Below are 19,965 nucleotides of genomic sequence, written 5' to 3'. Positions count from 1 at the left end.
ACCGTGGTTGGTGATCGTGTCTCATGGTACCACAGGACACACTGTGCCTTCTCCTGATTGGTTGGCATGGCTTCTTGGGCTTCTTACTTACGTACTACAAACCTAAAACAAACAAAATTGAGACTTGGTAAAACAGAACAAACCTAACACAGACAAAAACTTTTATAGTTTGTGAACAATTCAACACCAGTTTCATATTTCTATCTTATTTCTAGCCTGAGTTATCAATTTCTGTAATCAGGGAAGGACTTCTCGGACACCCTGTATATAGACGCGAAAGTCTACAAGCCATTGTTAACCAGCGAGTATGCGCAAGTTTCCTAGGTTTCTCATCTGCTAGGTTTTTATCACAGCCTCCTCTTACGACAGATTGACATATTTCATACACATATCTTTGATCATAACTGAGATAACGCACGCTTAGGTATGTAGGGAGTTCTGAAGAAATCTTTCCGAAGCTGCACACTGGATTCGTCTCACAATTCATCAATGATCTACCAATAGGACCAGACAAAGCACCAGTAGTCACATCATCGATTTCTTTCAGTAAATGATGATGTAGTAGTTCAATGATATGCAATAAACGTATGCATCACTGCAAGGGCATCTCTAAATGGTTTCCGAGCACTCTAATCATCATCCTTGTGACCCAACATTAGTATTAGTACCATTGCAGCCGATAGCTATCATATCTCATAGGTCCACATTATTTTCTTGTAATTCCCGAAAGATGGAACTAGCAGTATTCTTTGCTAATGCTGAAATGGTCAAAGAAGCATGGCTGAGAAATTTATTACCCGATTCTTCAAGGACACAATAATGATCTTTCCTCTTCATATCTCTATGACTTCCGGAGCCGGACATTTTGAGTGTTTGGTCTTTCTTCCCATCAAAATAGATGGTACAAGGTTTCTCTTTATTAACAGTCACTTCAGTTCTTACACTTTTACGATTTTTCGCAATCTCTCTTTGTATTTTACTTCTATCAATTATGTTTTGCATCTGCTCTGGACTCACAATATTAAAATCTTTCAAAACTTAAGTAGCAATAGCTGCAATTTTTCTTCCAGTCACACCGGTTTTCTCCTTCACTTTTGCTAATGTTGGGAGGAATTTTCTCATTTCTATGCATCTAATCTGTGATTGCTTTCATGTCTTTAAAGGATACTTCCAACTAAAATCAGGATCTCCTCCAGCTTTAGCGTGCTCTTTATTGCCTTCGTTTTTTGTTTCCAAAGATGACGAGGAGTCGAAAGATTCAATAATGTAACTGGTACTGTTTTGGTTGAAAGTTTGACCGCTAGTTGCTTTTTGGCTTTCCTTTCTTCTCTTTTCTTTGTCCAAGTAACATCAATACCACCGATTACCATTTTTCTACTTATCCTTTGGTCTGATAAAACACCCTCTTTGATTCAGGCATTTTGAGTGTCCTGTGTAACGACACACCGTGAAATCTAAACACTCACAAGCTGCTATATCAAATGGTTTATTTCCCTGCTTCTTCAATTCTTGTAATTTATTTCTTCTTTCATGCTCTCTTTTACTGCCAATTTTAAAAATATTTTCAGTTTCCTGTGGTAACTGTTGATCACTATTGATACACAGCCGAACGAAACAACAGGAATTGAAAACGTTTCCAAATGTCTTCCACCTTTTCTGCTACCTTCGTGGAAACCAAATTCGATGCTGGTTCTTTATTTCTGCCCCCTTCAGCTGCTGACGCGTAAATACATAACATGACATAACGTCTTCCTAAGTTGGAAACGTTCTCCAGTCGCGACCTTTGGCACTACGAAACATCTCTTATGCTCTTGACATATTCTACCTGGTTGATTTTGCCATCTTTCTTCTTTATAGCACAAAACAAAAACACCAGATGTTAGGCTGTAATACAGTGGTAGATAATAAACTTATCAGTAACTACAAAAGCGCAAAACTAATCAAATCACTAACGTAGCAACACGGCCGCCAACCAGACACGTGTCCCGAGAACTCGTACAACACACTAATAACAATTGTCAAGCTGCCAAACAGTTGCACAAGACTTTAGCACCTGCACGAGCGCGCGCCCTGATTTCGTCCTGTACCCTCTTATCTCCACCCACCAAACTATTATACTAGTGACTTAGTACTGGCAACAAGTTCACTATACCAGAAAAAGACTGTTACTAAATAGCAAAAGAAACTTCTTTATGGCAAACTAGCAAATTGCTTATAGTTGATCACTTTTCGTCTAATTATTCCCAAATTTCAGGGCCATTACGCCCCGCCTAAAAATAAATTTAGTGAATTAAAAGTTATTGTTGTTATCTACTGATACAGGATGCATCTTTTGCACCCTATCTACACTAAAACTTACAGCCTGCTTCCAGCAAAGATCTGCCAAATAGTTACATAGTAAATGGAAATTGATTTACAAAATCGCAAACTTAAGGCCCCTTGCGCCCCGGCTAAAAATTATTTCAGAGAGCTGATATTTTCTATGCTAAGGTATTATGATATGATGCAACTTTTGCCCCCTATCCAAATTCGCATTTCGAAAAAAAAATTTTTCGCTTCACCCTAATATATATATATATATTTGTCGTTCAAGAAAAAAGTCGAATCCTATAATTGACGTAAAAGTAGCAATGTGTTCTTTCATCTTTCCTCTACGTTTCCACACAATGCAATATTTGTGCAGGCTACTGTGCATTCACAGCACGTGATTAGCATGACTCATGCAGTGAGAAATGTGACCTGACCAAAGGAGTAGCGAGTCACGGGGAACAAAATGTGTAGCGATGTGGAGCAAAGAAGAGATTCATTTTGTGATCCGATATGAGTAGGCAAATGACATTTTTCCTATTGACAGCCACAACAAGGTGATGGTTATTTGTGGAGAATATAATGTCAGTACAAATGGTGCGAAGGTGGTGCAGATTGTTTTCTGAAGGACGAACAAGCACATTCGATGAAGATCGGCCCATCTCTAGCCAGTGACGGTTGACAAAGTGAATACACTGATGATGTCCAACCGCAGAATCGATCTTGAAGCAGCCGCTGATTTGAACATTTCTTTTGGGACTGCACACAAAATCACCCACGAAACACTGGGATACGCAAAAATGTCATCACGTTGGGTCCCACAACAACTCACTGAACGACATCCCAACACACGTATGGCCTGTTGCCTGGATTCTCTGACCCGGTAGCACAATGAAGGGAACAACTTTCTCTGTCGTATTATGACTCAGGATGGGAGCTTCGTTCATTACTACACTTCAGAATTCAAGCGGAACATCCCACGTCCCCTGTGAGGAAAAAGTTCAAAGTTCAAACATCTGCAGGTAAGGTGGTTGTGACTGTCTTTTGAGATTCCAAGGGATTGGTAGTGCTCGTAGAGGTTTTTTGTTTGAAGAAAAGGGAAATAGTCAATGCTGCACGTTATTGCCAAACACTGGAGAAAGTGAAAAAAAGAAAAAAAATCAATTCGCCACAAACGTCTTGGACTTTTTTCTGCTGGTGTCATTGTTCTGCATGATAATGCTCGTCCCCATTCGGCAGCACTAACACAGGCTAAACTTCGAAAAATGAAATGAGAAAGGTTACTACACACCCTCTACAGCCGTGTCTTGACCCCGACTGATTTTCACTTGTTTTCTCAACTGAAGTCTGAGCTGCAGGGTCAGCGTTTTAGAATAATTTGGAGGTTCAGACAGTTGTGAAAAGTGTTCTCCATTCTTTGGATCGTGACTTTTTTGCAGATGAGTTTCAAAAACTCGTGCAACGATGGGCAAATGCTTGTACCACCTTGGAGATTGTTGAAAAGCAAAAAAGGGCCGTGCTACTTGGTGCAACTTGATTTTTGTCGATACCTTAAGAATTAAATTTTTGGGAACATAGAAAAAGTTTCTCTTTAAACGACCCACCTATATATTATTTGTTACTTTGGCTAGGTTTAACAAACTCGGATTATGTACGTTATATATTGGTTGTATTTCGAGCGAAATAAGATTAATAAAATTAAATGAACTTTTGATTACATTCATCTGAGTGAAACATATATTTGATTACACTAGCAGTAGAATGTTTGTATTGTGTGAAAGATAATAAATAAAACTAATTCCGTTACCAATGATAATAAACTTATACATATTATTTTCTGTATAATATAATTTTGTATGTTTATTTTCCTTTTTTATTTTGTATTTACTTTTGCTAAGTGAAGTCTGCAGGAACTGGACAATTTAGAGTACCGGAAGGTCGTTGTTAAAGGAACGTTTGACCATAGCAAAGAGTTGTATTTAGGTCCCCGTACACGCATCGTGGGTGGAGAAGCTGCTTCAAAGGGAGGGACCATTTCAAAAGAACTCGCTGGACAAGCAGGAGTTCAAGTTATAACTCCATTTCATGTTAGTGATAGAAAGTAAGTTGCATGAAAATGTTTTCTGACATAATGGATATAGAATATAGTGTTGCATCTCTTTTTGAAAAAATTTAGAAAAGCTTTTAAGGTACTGGCACAAGAAATTCGTTTGAAGGTAGACTTGTGACGGTCTGTTTATTGGATGCGGGAAATCGATGCATAGAAGTAGCGATGTTTATTGAATCGTGTAGCGAGAGAGATAGGTTTGGATTTCGCCTATATAAAATGTAGGGCAGTAAATACACTTTAGGAGTTACGTTAGACTTGAGCAATGGGGACTGTCAGAATGTTGGAATGAATTATTTTATTTTATTTATTTTTTAATATTCGAAACTGGTATCGAAAATAGGACTGATTTTATTTATAGACTTTTATTCGTGGAAAGAAGGGAATTTTTACTTGTCTAGTTAGTCGTTAGTCAGAAATAAAAAAACAATAGTAATTCTTACGAAACTACCATATTAATATGTAGTCGAAATAAATATTATTAGTAAAACGTACATTAGTAAGTTATTGTATAAATGTAGTAGTACAGTCAATAGGTTGCTTACTGTTGGAAGATAATGATGTAGGTTGACTGGAAAGGCGTATATACGTGTCAATAACTGATGTTACTATAATTAGAGGAAGAAATTTGTGAAAAAATAATTTGTATAGTTAAAGTTTATAAGAAACGTTTTGGAAGGTGAATTAAAATTATTGTAAAGGTACACTCATGTCCAGAATTATTGTCGCATGTCTATAAATATGTTGTTGTAGGAATATAATTTGATAACGAATTCACCCGGTATTTCTTATAATGTTAGTATGTGTATAATCAGCAAAGACATGTATGTGGCAAATTTCATGTCAAAAGAGCAGTAAATAAGAACAATGAAACGAAAATAAAACTTTCTTGTCCATTTAGCAACATTTTATTTTACTCATTCTAATTTTCGTATTTATAATTCTTTTCCTATGAAATTTACCACAAATATACATTTCCCGATTATACACATAGTATCAATATTAAAAGTACCCTGCAAAATCATTATCAAAGTATATTCTTATAAGAAGACAGTTATAGATATGCGACAATCATTTTGGACATGAGTGTGCATTATAATACTAGCTGAACCTGTGCTATTCACACAGCGCATAGTTCTAATATGAACGTAAATCTCTTTCCCATTTCTCACACTATCTGTGCAAGTCCCTTTACGGACACAAATAAAGGACAGGAAGACTCTCAAAGGGAGTGAATTGCTATAGACAAACATATAAATGTAGTATTTTAATACAGAGAATGTTGATGGTGTTTGTGCAAACTTGAATAAGTGATAAATGATACCAAATGCAAATATTTTTTTTTCTTATAATTCCAAATCCGAGTATGCCTCATTGTGGGTTCACAAGCCTTCGAAGTTGCAAGCTTGTAATTGGTTTTGTCATTCAGATTAAAGCAAAGCGCCCGAAATGTTCATCAATCCGCTATACGAAGCTCTTCTAATGGTTGTATTTCACAAGAGTATCAATATTCTAGTGGCAATATTAAACTAATAGGGTTAAAACGACACCTAAAACGTGAAATAGAAAAATACTTTTTGTTGTTATTGTTGTGAAAAGTTGAATGAGAACTGGCAAATTTACACAAAATTTGAAATCGACCAGCGAAAACGGCACATGTGGTTTTCGAGATCTCAATGTCGAAAGAATTGACCAGAAGCATATAAACTTTTCTAGCATTTTAATATATATATATTTAAATTATGAGCTTGTATGTTAATATAATCTGAGTGCAGTCGTTGTAGTAAAGTTTAGTTTGTGTATAAAAGCATATAATGTTGGTAGGCCTAACGTGTAAGCCTGATACAAGTATAGTTTTTTTCATATGTGATACTTTATGATGATAGTACATACAGACGCGAATCACAGTTATGTTTCCTCAGATAGGTTTAAGGCATAAATGTCAAGGTTAAAGAATATTCTTTATCTCCATTTACCATCATAATATTTGTAACCTAAGTAATATTACTGATATGAGGAAACAAATAATCAAGAAACAGAATTAAAATGGCTTTTCTTTGTAAATTTCTTGAAATATGTATATTTTTCTTAAAGAAATGTTATCAAACTAATAATATGTTATAAATTAATTTAATTAGATATAATTTAAAATTGAAAATAACGACTTTTACTTATTTCCTTTAAAGTATGACTATTTTGGTAAATCGTGGCTGGGTGCCAATGAAGAAGAAGAACCCCGAGACCAGAAGACAAGGACAAATTGAAGAAGAAGTACAATTGGTGGGTTATGTTCGGTTGAATGAAACTCGACCTCCTTTTATGCCTCGCAATAAGCCAGAATTCAATAGCTGGTATTATAGGTAAGGAAAAAGAATGCAAAATTTTTCATTCTTCATGCTTATATTATGTACACTTAATGATTAGACTTCAATTTTGCTGTAAAAAAAATTATAGAAAAATCTCCACGTTCTATGAGAAATGAGGCATATATTGGCTAATTGATTGTCAAAAGCTAGATTTTATTTAACACAAATGTATTACTATTAAATTTCACTATATCCTCTCATGGTAGGTTCGCTTGTCTCATTTGTTAAATGTATTGTCAGTGTGGTTGTTTGATATTTATGTACTTTGAGAAACTAAGAACTCATATTGTCCACCACAAACTCACATTATTTATGATCGAACCAGGAACATCTAGCACAAGAATTGAGCAATCTATCACTGAGCCATCGTACCTCACTTTGGAAGAAGAATTATAGAGCATTGAAAGTAATCCGTAATATTTGTGAAATCTATTATGTAGAACTGACATTGTTTAAGTCACGTATTATAGAATATTTGGTATCCGCTTTTAAACATATGAATTTTCAGATTTTCTTATAACAGAATAAATTACAAGATAAATTGTTTTCGACTTGGAGACTTAAGTGTCTGTTTAATGTCTTCCCGATTTTGATTTCCTACTTGTAATATTTCATTTTTATATCTCGTTTATGCAGATAATCAATGATTGAATTTGTGGTATCAAGTGTACGTCATCCGTGTATATAATTAGTTGATTGAATCCATTCAGTAGTAGTCCTCTGTTGATCCTGTCGGCTTTTTTTCAGTCACGAATTATAAAGCGAAATTTAAAACCGTTCGGAATAAGACATTCTCGTTGCTTCAGACCTTACAAATTCTAAAAGAGGCAGACAAATTTAATCCTATTTGCAGACTATTTTCTTATTTTACGTTTGCCGAATTGTTGCACGGTGTTATATTCTTTCTCTCTCTCTCTCTCTCTCTCTCTCTCTCTCTCTCTCTCTCTCTGATAATGGGCTTTCGTAAAGTCTATGGATAATGGGCGAGCACTTAATAATAGACTGTTTGGCTATCTTTTTAGGTGCTTCGTCACTAAGACTATTTGCCCCTTTTTTTATTTTATTTTTCTGAAACTAATAAGGGTTCCTTTTGTATATTTCTTTTTGTATACGTTAATTTGACAAATAATATATTTCAGGGATCTACCAGCAATGGCAGAAATTGTCGGAAGCGAACCAGTATTACTAGATGCATGTGACTCAGTTCCCGGTGGACCTATCGGTGGACAGACGAAAATAACATTAAGAAACGAACATTTGTCATATATATTTACTTGGTAAGTTCTACTCGGTTAAAAATTGTTTAGTACATAGCTGATAGTAGTAGAATTTTTATCGAGTTGTAAAGATTTTTTTTTTTTTTCTGAAGCATTCATGAAGTGTAATTAGATAAAAGCACTGCCTGTATTTGTGAAACTGCATGAATTAACCTCCATTCATCCTAATAAAGGACACTGTAGTTACTTTAAAAAAGTAAAGTACACTTACCTACATTTTTCCCACTCAACTTTCATGTTCCCTGAAGAAAAGTAATGTGCATAAACGTCTGCAATATTTCAGAAATTGCTCGGTCTTTCTTTCTTAGCGGAAGGGTTATTATTTTTTTCACATGTCTCTATTTCTTAAATATTTTGAAACGTGCTCTAAAATTATAACAGATTCCCAATTTCTTCACAATGGAAATGTAAATGCGAATCCTTTTTTATTTTTAGAGCAAGATACTGACCCTACCCTTTAAATTTTAATATATTCGTAGTAGCAGTAGTTGAGATGTAGGTAGCACTATTAAGAACAATTAAATTTCAATTCTTTATTTATGTTATAAGTATGCAACATACGAAATATACATACACACTAGAGTAGGCCGAAAAACTTGAAAATTGTTTATTTCAAGTCGTAATACTTCTGAAAATTTACGAATTGGGGAAACTAAAAGGAAGTTAAAAAAGAAATAAAATCGGTTTACATTTTCCGGTCTCGCATATGCTCTAAAGTTTGCCGAAATTTGAAAAAAAAAAAAAAATCACATTCAAATGCCGTGAAAATTCAATTTACAAATGCCGCTCATCGCAGGCGACAATAAATTGCACCATTCACAGGCATTCATGTCTTACTGTCTTCGCAACAGTAGTGTGCACGCTTCAGAGGCTGAGCGAAAACTGTATGAACGTCATCATTGGAAGGCGTGGATTTATCTGACAAACTGTGATAAAGTTCGTGTTCTTACATACAGACCTATTGACGCCAAGGGCAGAATCACATTCTTCTGCCGATGCACAGAATTTTCCAAAAGGGTTCATGATTGTAGCCGGTTTCTCGAACAGGGATAAACTGCGTCCCCGAAAAGTGGAACGACACGTCAAAATCAATGCTGCGAAATATCAGACTCATCTCCTGATTGAAATGTACTAGCACTGTAGGGACAAGATGTAAACTAGACTGAACATCACCAAGACCATCTAGTCACACAACGAAAACATTGCTGGGATTCTATCGGTGTATGGAACAGGAAACTGGAATTTCTGCAACTCTTTTCTCTGACATCCCTGTCAAGAGTGGATCATTATGCTTTCGGATTCTTCAAGTGGCGCGTATTCTATCATCGAGTCTGCACCGTCTCCGGCCTGTAGACAGCCTATGAAGAAAAGTGGGATGCAGTATCCATGGTTCAGCTGCAACGTAGTCTCCTGCAATGGAAACTCCTGTTATGGTTATTTAATTTAATTGTTAAAATATTAAAACGAAACTTTTTGCATATAAGTGTACATTTTATTAGTGTAGTACAGAAAAAAAATATAGCTAAAACGTTAGAAGACAAATAACTTTTTAGAAAAAACCCAATACAAAAATAAGCCACAAGGACTCATTACGTACAGGTTTTTTTACATTTTTTCTCTCAGACTAGTATATAAGCTTGAAAAATCGGAACATTAGGTTATCTTTAATCTTGAATCTTAAATATCTTAAATCTTGGATCTGGACTCTTTTGAGGCTCCGACGATGATTGTCTTTAGTATATGCTGCACCGAGATTAGAGAGAGACCACCAAATCTAATATGTGAGTTTTAACCTTTCTTTAAATATTAGTCTCTAAAAAAGTAATTTCATCATGGGAGTCTCCTGCAAGGCCTTTTAGATAACAGCTCTTAAGGAGATGTCTACCCATCATCAGAGGCTTCAGAATCTCCATAAGGTAAAATTTAATTGATAAATATCTTACAAAATACTGCACTTAGAAATTTACAATTTTCTATACGAATGCAAAAGAACAATACAAAGTAGATGGTTATCTCTATTTTAAACTAATGACAGATTAATTGCAATAATTACTTCCGTAATGAGGTAATTACTACTGCAGGTAAAAGATCAAAAGTCTACTTTCATACTTCATAAATTACTACGGGTGACATTCTTTGAAGAACACATGCTGGGGAGGGATGCATTATGGCAATTTGAGAATCGAAACTCATGTCTACCACCTCCATTTTCATAATCACTTACGCCTTCAGCAGTAATCCTTCCCGCTCCCCTACTGAGTTCCTACAACTTTATGACGGCAACTATCTGAATTTGCCTTTTCGGTGGAAGCTGGTGTCACTTGTCAACAAAGTACTTGTTAGAACAAAGATAATAATCCTTGAAACCTCAGTATCGAATATGTTTCCGATTGCTTTTTTTCGTCTTTTGTTGTTTGAAATGGACGGATTCTTCTTCGAAGCAGTAGCATTTACCTTTGCCACTCACAACTATACAACCAAGAAAAGTCTAAATGTTTCTTATTTACCTATCTTTTGTTTTCTGGAAGGATAGGTTTAATTTCATTTTATATTATTTATCATAGAAAACAGACAGTGCGATGTTTCTGTGGTTAGAACAGATTAACTGTATGCAGGGGTGGCAAAAATGAAGTTTTCCTTGTTTGGTTTTTAAAATGACTAGAATTTGGTTTACCTACTCCTTTATTTATTTAAGATACCCATATGTGCATGTGTGTGAAAAAAAGAAAGAAAAAACTAAAGAACTGCATGATGGATCATTACCAACTTTGGTCAAAATATAGTCAAGAGTTAGGAATTGAATTTGTTATTAAAACCACCTACACAAACCGAAAGTGGTTTAAATAAAACATTTCTGGTTTGATCTTTGATCACCATATATCGAAAACAGTAATATGTAATGAAATCCGGTTTTCTGCTTCGTAAGAACATAGGCTATTTAATCTCTATTATTAACTCTACTAAAACCGAAAATGGTTCAAATCAACTATAATTTCTGGTTTTAATAAATATTGATGTACACGTGGCACTGCTACTTGTTTTTGAATCATTTTCTTTATTTTGTGGATAATCGTGGCCTCTAATTTTTAAACGATAAAATAAGCCAAACTCGAGGTCATACGTAAACTAGTTTTACAAATGATTTACAGCTAGAGCACAAATTATTTATTAGTCTCCCCATTCAGCACTGTTCAAGATTGAATAAGCCAAAGCGAGTAGCGCGTCTGAACAAGGGATTGAGTTAGGGAAACTAATATATAAGGTTATTTGCATGAAGTTCAACCTATTTAGATTTGTAACAAGGGATAAGAAATCTGAGAGGTTACTTGGTTCACACAGCTACAGTTAAGAAATAGATAAGAGAATAAGATAGATTGGATTAGAGTCTAAGTCAGGACAAAGCGGGGAGTATAAAACCTTCCATCATGCTATTTTGTGACAACCAATAGGTTACATAATCTCCAATAAAATTCGTAAGCGCTTACATATTTTTGTAATGAAAGTCTTGATTCTGAGCGAAAAGAGCTAGTTGACCTTTGATCTCGACCGGTTTGCGGTCACTTCTTGAGATTGAGACCGAGCTCAGTAAAATGAGCACCCTCAAATTGCAGTTATTCATTAAAAAAAAAAAAAGGGGGGGGGGGGCATGGCTACAACACTTACTTTATTTAGATTACATATGGATAGAAATAAGTTTTTTTAGCCCGTTCTTAGGTAACAGTGGGGTTATGAAGGACGGAACCCATAGTTTAAAGTGAGTTACAAACCACTACTCGCTTTGAATCCGAGAGAAGTTGGCCTCTAGCTGGATTCAAACCTGGGACCCCTGATTACAAAATTGACAATTCTACAGACTTATCCACGGAGAACACTTGATAAAGATATATTGAACTGATCTTGCATGTACTGAACTTGTGAATATTTTAAGAGTCACTTTATAAGGTTAAAAAAAAGAACCTTCACAAGTGATATCAGTACAAAGTAATTACAGAAGATATACTTCATTTCTCCAAGTTAATTCACAGAGTCAGAAATTAGCAACCTAATTTAATTTGCATATAAATATAAGAAGTTATGAGTTCACTCTGGTTCTGAACCATTTATATTATTTTATTGAATTAAATCAACTGTTCGTTTAATACACACATACAAATTCTAATTATATGTATTTATTTGAACTTCAATAGAAAAATAATTTTGGTTCTCACACAGTGGAGTAGGTATGAAGTTCGTGACCCGAGGTCTCACTATGTATCTTGACAGGGTGTTCAGAAACATCAAAAAACTTAGGGAAATTAATCCTTATACGAGAACATAAAAGGGAAGTTACAGATCACCGTACTAAAAGATTCTCGCTCAAATTTCTTTAACTAAATCATAATATGCTGCACTCAAATACAACAAAATTTTAAGGCGTTTTCGGAAAACTCCAAACTATTGCTCGAGTTATTGCTTTCTTGTACCGTTACGACCAATTTTCTGTGGACAATATCTCTGAAATAAAGCAATTGTGCACCAAGGTTGGTCTATAGGCTTTTTTTTTTTTCTTTCTTTCTTCCGAGGATTCACTTCCCGATATTATTTCCTGACACCATATGTATATATTATACTGCTTATTTTCGAGTAACAAGAACTAGAAATGTTCGAGGCCCTAGTTCCACTTATATTTATTACCATAATCTGAAAACTTTTAAAAAATCGCTTACGTAGTTTAAATTATTGTGACATTACTACATCCGTTCTTTATTAGTTTGGTTGATTTAGTGGGTTTAGAGTCTAGCGGCCCTTTGTGCATCGAAGTTATAAGAGACGTAAGCCTTCAGTGGAATCCGAATCCTTAGTGATGTGTTGAAATTTCAAGACTCTTCCACCGAGTATCGAACCCGAGATCCGTGATTCAAAGGTGCGCGACCCAGCCACTAGACAGACGAACGTTAAGGGCAGTTGTATTTTTTAGAATGTTACTTACGTATGCTTATTCACGGGAAAGTTGGTACATGGGTTTCAATCCATCGTTTCTGATGAATGAATCTTGAAATAAAGTTGATTATTTTTAATACTGCCAGAAAATTATTTATGTAGCTAATGTTGCCAGAAAGTAGAAGTAACTACCCGCCACGAATTTCAAATCCAAGTTACTAGAGGGAATTTTGTAGTTTGTATCCTTGCAAACATCTCATACAAACTTAGTGTTGCAAAGGAAAGCTAAATTTCAGCCACGATCTGTATCAAATTGTTGACCCTGCTCTCCAAAGTATATACTTCCCCTTCCTATCTACTACTGTTGTGGCAGTGTTTGGCTAATAATAATTATCTAACTAGAGTTGTTAGTAATGAAGAAATTGACGTTCTCTACCTGATCTTTGCGTTCATAGTATACATCATACAAGAAGGAGTCGCAAGAAGCAAATATTTCAAATTGTCTTGGAAGCAAATATTCTTCCTTTGTGACATTTACAGAAAATCTTTTATCCGCTCTGCAGAAGCGAAGGAAAGAAATGGGTGAGGGTGACACCCGCGGCGTTCTACCACACCCATTGGAAATGAACTTAAGAGGGGGGAGGGAAATCCCTGCCTGTCAGCAGGACATCTGTTTGCGAAGATCAAATTGGAACACACAACCTTCAATATATAGTCCCTTACAATAGTACCTAAACAAAGTTCACTACTTTTGATCTACGTCATTAAGCGTGAATTTGAAACAACCATCTACTTTCTATTGCTTTTCTGTATACATCTATATTTCTTTAAGTTGTTACGTACCGTATTTCGTTAGATATTCATGAAGTAAATTTACATGTTATCTTATGGGGACTGAGAAGCCAGTGGCAAAAGGTATAAGATCCCCTTAAAGCTTATTTGTAATTACTTGTTAATTTAATATTGTTTGAAATACGCAGACTTTCCTTTGAGCTCACAGACTTAATAAATTAATATTTTAGTTGTTAATTGTAACAAATCTGCATGCATACGAGTATAATATTGTTATAAAACTCTTTGTAATAAATTCATATATTAATATTCTTTTTTTTTCACACATACTACCAAAATAATAATAAACTGTTATCAAGAGTAAAAATAACTCTCATACCTAAGATAAACTTTTTATAAATTAAACACTCCGATGTGGGATAATAGTAGAGGCAGCCTGCAGACTGAACACAACTGGTGGTGGAAATACGGCATTTTCTAAGTAAGTGCATATTCAAATTCGGCTCAATGTAAATGAATTAGGTTCGGTATAAGACATTAACTGTCTCCGCTATTCTAGTGGCTAGCGCGTGTGCATTCTTTTAATTTTTTTAAAATTTTTGTACCGGCTTCTGGGTTCGATTCCCGGTGAGAGCCTTGAAAAATGTGAACGCATTACGGTAATTTGAATCTGACCTTAAACTGTAGTTTCATGTCTCATGTAGCCTCGGTGCCGAATGGAACGCTAAACTCCAATGCAGCCAATATGACAAATTAGTATTAATTAGGTATTTTTAGGTGGGGGAGAAGAGAGAATGACAATTATTATCTCAAAATATCCATATCTCGGAGTCTCTGAATGTTAGAAGCATGAAATTTGATATATGGACTTCTCATTTAAAATAATTAGATACATCTTGATCTAGAAGGGAAGAAAAGGAGATGATAGGGAAAAAAGGGTGAGAATTACAATTATTATAATAAGATCTACAGATCTCGGAATCTCTTCAGGTTAGAGATATGAAATTCGGTAGTTAGATTTTTCATTAAACGTGTTTCAGCTTTTTTTTGTTTGTTTGTTTTTGTTTGTTTGTTTGTTTGTTTGTATTTTAAAATTTATTTTCTCTACAAGAGAAGGAAAGAGACTGGAAGAAAAAACGAGTCGGGGTTGCAGTTATTAAAATAAGATGGCCATGTCTCAAAATCCATTAGGTTAGAGGCATGAAAATTTCTATTTAGAGTTTTAATTTAAAATAATTAGACATCTGTTTGTTGTAATCTTTTTTGTTTCTCTTAGAAGGGAAGAAAAAGGGATGGGGTTGTAATTGTTATAATAACATGGCCATATCTCGAAATCCCTTAAGAGTAGAGACAATGTAAAGACGTGTTTCATTTTTTGTTTTTTTGTTTGTTTTTTTTCCGTAGAAGAAAGAAAAAAAGGCGGGGGTTGTAATTATTATAATGAGAAGGCCATATGAAATCCCTTAAGATTAGAAATATGAGAAGTGGAAGCTGCAGGCCGAGCAAATGCGGGGATCTGGGGGCAAGTTCACAGCTAACCGAAGGCTAGTTCGAAATAAAATATTAATGCAAAAACGGCACTGGAGTTTCCCAGGGTACTGACGTTGATAACAAACACGAAATTCATAATTCATTTAATAGCCAACGCGAAAATGTTGGCATAAATAGAGTTTTTGTGACAAAATATTGGTACGTCAAAGATTAAAATTAATGCTTATTTATATATATATATATATATAGATAGATAGATAGATAGATAGATATAGATATAGATAGATAGATAGATAGATATAGATATAGATATAAATATATATAAATATAGATAGATAGATAGATAGACCAACCTGGGTGTACAAATGCTTCGTTTCGGAGTTATAGGCTGCCGAAAACATGAAAAAATGAACTTTAAATGTCCGTAGCTACAAAACTGCCGGGTTAAGACTTCACTTAGGAACTAATATGTGTGCTATCCAAAAATCCATATTTGAAAATCCTAAGGTACACACGCAACAATTTTTATAGATGGAGTTTGGCTGCGGGCATATAATTTGAAGTACTTACCAACTGCCTCTATAAAAATTGTTGCAGAAGTACCACAAGATTCTTACACTTGGATATTTGGATAGAGCACATACTAGTTCCTAAGTGAAGTCTTGACCGACTACGGCAGGTCCCATAGTTTTGGAGCTATAAATCTTTAAATTTCATATTTTCAGCAGCCTATAACTCCGAAAGGTAGCATTTGTGCACTCAGGTTGGTCTATACTTTTTGTCTTAGCTTGGTATCAGGAATCATCTCCCAAACGTTGTCGGTGTTGTTGTGAAACACCCTATATATATATTCAATTTGGTGATAATGGCTTAAAAAGCTTAGGAGGAACTTTAGGACAAAGAACACAAAAGTGAACCATAAGAGCTTCGCTTTCTCAGCTAAGTTAGTATACTGATATATATGTATTTTTTCTTTTTCATAGGTATTCTTTATGTGGCATAACAGGATGGTTATGGTACTGGAGGTACATTTTGAAGAGACCGTTACTGTGAAGATATTTTTATACGCAGGTATATAATGAAGATCATAGCAAATTAATGTAAATAAATCTTGTAAATATATATATAAAAGTCATGTATAGAATTTTCTTTCATAATTGTAAATCAGAAAGAAATAAAAAAATATTGTATGATTTTGCTTTGTAATAATTGTTTTCTATCATTTTAAAATACAGTAATATTACTATGCCTTTTAGATTTAATGCAAATTGTCCCTTCGATTTCTCAAATTCAATAAGGGATGTACAGTAATCAGAAAGTAAATATATTTGCCCAATTTAGACAAGAGTCTTGATTTCTTTTGAAGTGAAGAAACCTCATTGATGAAATTATTATTTTACAACAATTCATTACCGTATTTAATAATTCAAATTAATATGACATTCGAGTTTTCTAAGAACATAGATCATTTACCATACAATATCAAGTTCTCCATCACTGTAAACTGTTAACACAAATATAAACAGTATGTACCTTCTGCTTGTTTTTAAACTCACTCTGCTTTGCACAAAGTTTCTTGGACTTCACACTATCTGACCTAACATACTTTGCCATAACTCTTTGTGATATGTATGAGGCGTGTCTTGAAAGTAAGTACAGTTAGAAAAAAAATACTAAAACGGGTTTGTTCAAGCCAAATTTATTTTTACATGAAAGGGCTCGTTTTAAACTATTTTTCGACATAATTTCCACCTATGTTCAAACACTTGTCATAGCGGGTGACCAACTGGTCCAAACTTTGCTCAAAGAAACATCTTGCCAGTGAATATAACCATAACTCCACAACGTATTTTGCGTCGTCATTTTCAAAGCGCTTACGAATTTCATTGAACTGCCTCACCCACTTTCGCACCATTCCATCACTCATTGTATTTCCTCTACAATTTGATTATGAATTTCGTTCGGCGTAACGTTCCTTGCATTTGAAAACCGGATAACAACGAATCTCACAACCGGCGGGTTCAACAATTGTTTTACACATTGTAAACAATCACAGGACACAGTATACTCGCGACAACTGAACCGTACTGGCTTCAGTGAAGAGGCAATAAACCAGTGACGCTAGCGCTGCGGTGGCTTTCAAACGAAACGGTGCGTACTTGTCGGACAATGGCGGGATGTTTCGTTGAGGGAAGTTTGGAAAAGTTGGTCACCCGCTTTGACAAGTGTTTGAACATGGGTGGTAACTATGTCGAAAAATGGTTTAAGGTGTGCTCTTTCATGTAAAAAAATAAATTTGGCTTGAACAAAACTGTTTTAGCGTTCTTTTTTAAACGATACTTACTTTCCGGACATGACTCGTATATATATATATGTAAGGAACGTTACGCCGAGCTCGTGTATATATATGTTTGCTGTATGAAATACATGTATTTTTAACCGCTTTCAAAAAAATGTTCTCAGTTTGACGTGTATGTATGTATATGTATAAGGATATTCGCGATTATATCGAGAACCGTTGGTTATATTTCGATGCAGTTTTCAATTTCCAAGAAAGGTTCTACATATAAAATATGTGAGAACTTCTGATAATTAATTTTATATATATATATATATATATATATATATATATATATATATATATATAAACATTCACATACAAATATACAGGCTTGTAATCTATATATATAAAATTGAAAATTACTATGTTTGTGACTCGAAATCTCCTGAAGCGCCTGACCGATCTCGATCAAATTTGTAACATGGATGAGGTTCGAGGCTGGGCTGGGTTTAGGCTATTCACTTTAATGGTAGAACTGAGGGGAGAGAGAGGGGGTATTAAAAATAAATAAAACTTAATAACTCCTGAACCACTCGACCGATCTTGATCAAATTTTCAACATAAATGAGGTTCAGCCCTGGGATCGTTTTTATGATTTAAATTTGACGGAGTAACGTAGCGGAGGAGAAGGAGGGGGAGATTATAAAAATCAATTTATATAAGACTGAAAGTAACTATTTTTGTAACTTAACTCTTGAACTATCCGACCGATTTAAATCAAATTTTCAAGATACATGAGATTCGGATCTGGAAACATTTTTGTAATTTCACTTTAACGGTAGATCCTAGGGAAGGGGGACTATAAATAAAAACTAACAAAAGCTAATAACTTTTGAACCACTCAACCAATCTTGATCAAATTTTCAACATACATGAGAACGAGGGGGAGGGGGGAGATAAATGTTAAAAAAAATAAAATGACTTCCTTTGTGACTTTATCACTCTTGAACCTCCCGACCGATCTCAATCAAATTTTCAACACACATGAGTTTAGGGGCACGGATTACTTTAGGCTATTCACTTTGACGATGCAACGTAGGGGAGGGGGAGAGAAATTTAAAAATGATAAAAAATGACCGATATTAGTGTTGAATTCATAGTTTTCGGGGTCGATGAGACAAACAGTGACACTTCTGATGCTGTTTCAATATAAGTTCAACCCTGATAGTTGGGGAGGGGAGAGGGATAAACATTTAAAAATGATCGAAAATGACTAATATTACTGTCGAATCGATAGTGTTAAGAGTAACTGAGATTAACAGTGACAATTGTGATGCCGTGTGCCGCAGCACGGAGGAGGAGCTATATAATAATAATCAAAAATGACCAATATTAGTGTCTAATCCATAGTTTTCGGGATCATTCAGATGAACAGTGACATTTCCGATCCGGTTTAAATCCAAAATCAGCTCCGCCACTTGGGAGAAGGGGAGAAAGGGATATATAAAAATGATCGAAAATGGCCACTATCAGTATCGAATGTATAGTTTTCTGGGTCGCTTAGGTGAACATTGATAATTTCGATCCCGTTTAAATTCAAATTCAATCCCGCAACTTGCGTAAGGAAGAGATATTTAAAAATGATCGAAAATAACATATATTAGTGCTGAATACAAAATTTTTGGGGGTCGCTGAGATGAACGGTGACACTTCCGATGCCATGGCCCGCAACATGGGGAAGGGGGAAATATATACCTAATATATATATGATCGAAAATTACCAATATTAGTGTCGAATCCGTGTTTTTTTCGGGGCCGCCGAGATGATCAATGATCTTCCGGGGCTGTTTAAATCGATGCCACTAAAAGCGAACGGGTACTAAACAGTGAGATACGGAGTTGTACACTTAAATTTTCATTTCAACCCAGCGAAGCGGGTAATATATGCTAGTTAATCCATAAAAAAGTAACGATTAAATTAATCCGTTAAAAATTTTGTTAATTTTTAATTTAATCAATTAAAGTTTCCTGGAGTATTTTTTTAATTGATCGTTAAAAGAAATTGTAAGGAGTAACAAATTAATCGTTTATTTTTTTCTTGAAAACTACGTGAAGTGAATATTTTGAGAGTATTCTGCGATTTACATCAAAAATGTCATAGCGATTTTACAACAGTAATTTGCCGACTTGCGTTGCACAACAGACCTTTTTCCCAAAGTAGATCTTAATTTGCTTTGAAATCACGGTCAACGTTCCCTCTCACAAGGAAACATCTTATATTGATAGTAGCATTGCTCAGTCAAACAACGCGCAGTCGATAGAGGAGTGAAGGAAAATGAGAAATCCAAAGTTTTACGGGCCGACACCCCAAAACACAGGAGATACAGAGGAAAAAAGATCCAGGATCATGTGAAAATAGTAAAG

General features: G+C 34.9%; 1 protein-coding gene across 3 annotated transcripts in view; it reads left to right on the top strand.

Moving 5' to 3' along the window:
• Nucleotides 1–16,469, top strand: part of Surf1 (surfeit locus protein 1) — a 34,934-nt gene extending 18,465 nt beyond the window's left edge. For 2 of the 3 annotated variants that reach the window (XM_081765351.1, XM_081765350.1), the window contains exons 5-8: nucleotides 4,211–4,408; nucleotides 6,601–6,774; nucleotides 7,920–8,057; nucleotides 16,244–16,469. In XM_081765351.1, the coding sequence (XP_081621477.1) occupies nucleotides 4,211–4,408; nucleotides 6,601–6,774; nucleotides 7,920–8,057; nucleotides 16,244–16,313 (580 nt within the window). In that variant the 3' untranslated portion in view covers nucleotides 16,314–16,469. The other variant, XM_081765352.1, reaches the window with a different exon arrangement.
• The last annotated feature ends 3,496 nt before the right edge of the window (nucleotides 16,470–19,965 follow it).

The sequence above is a fragment of the Thermobia domestica genome, chromosome 7 (genome assembly GCF_964235325.1).
Source record: "Thermobia domestica chromosome 7, izTheDome1.hap1.1, whole genome shotgun sequence".
Classification (NCBI taxonomy): Eukaryota; Metazoa; Arthropoda; class Insecta; order Zygentoma; family Lepismatidae; genus Thermobia; species Thermobia domestica.
The sequence above is the reverse complement of the archived record's forward strand: the minus strand, read 5'-3'. Positions and strand labels throughout refer to the sequence as shown.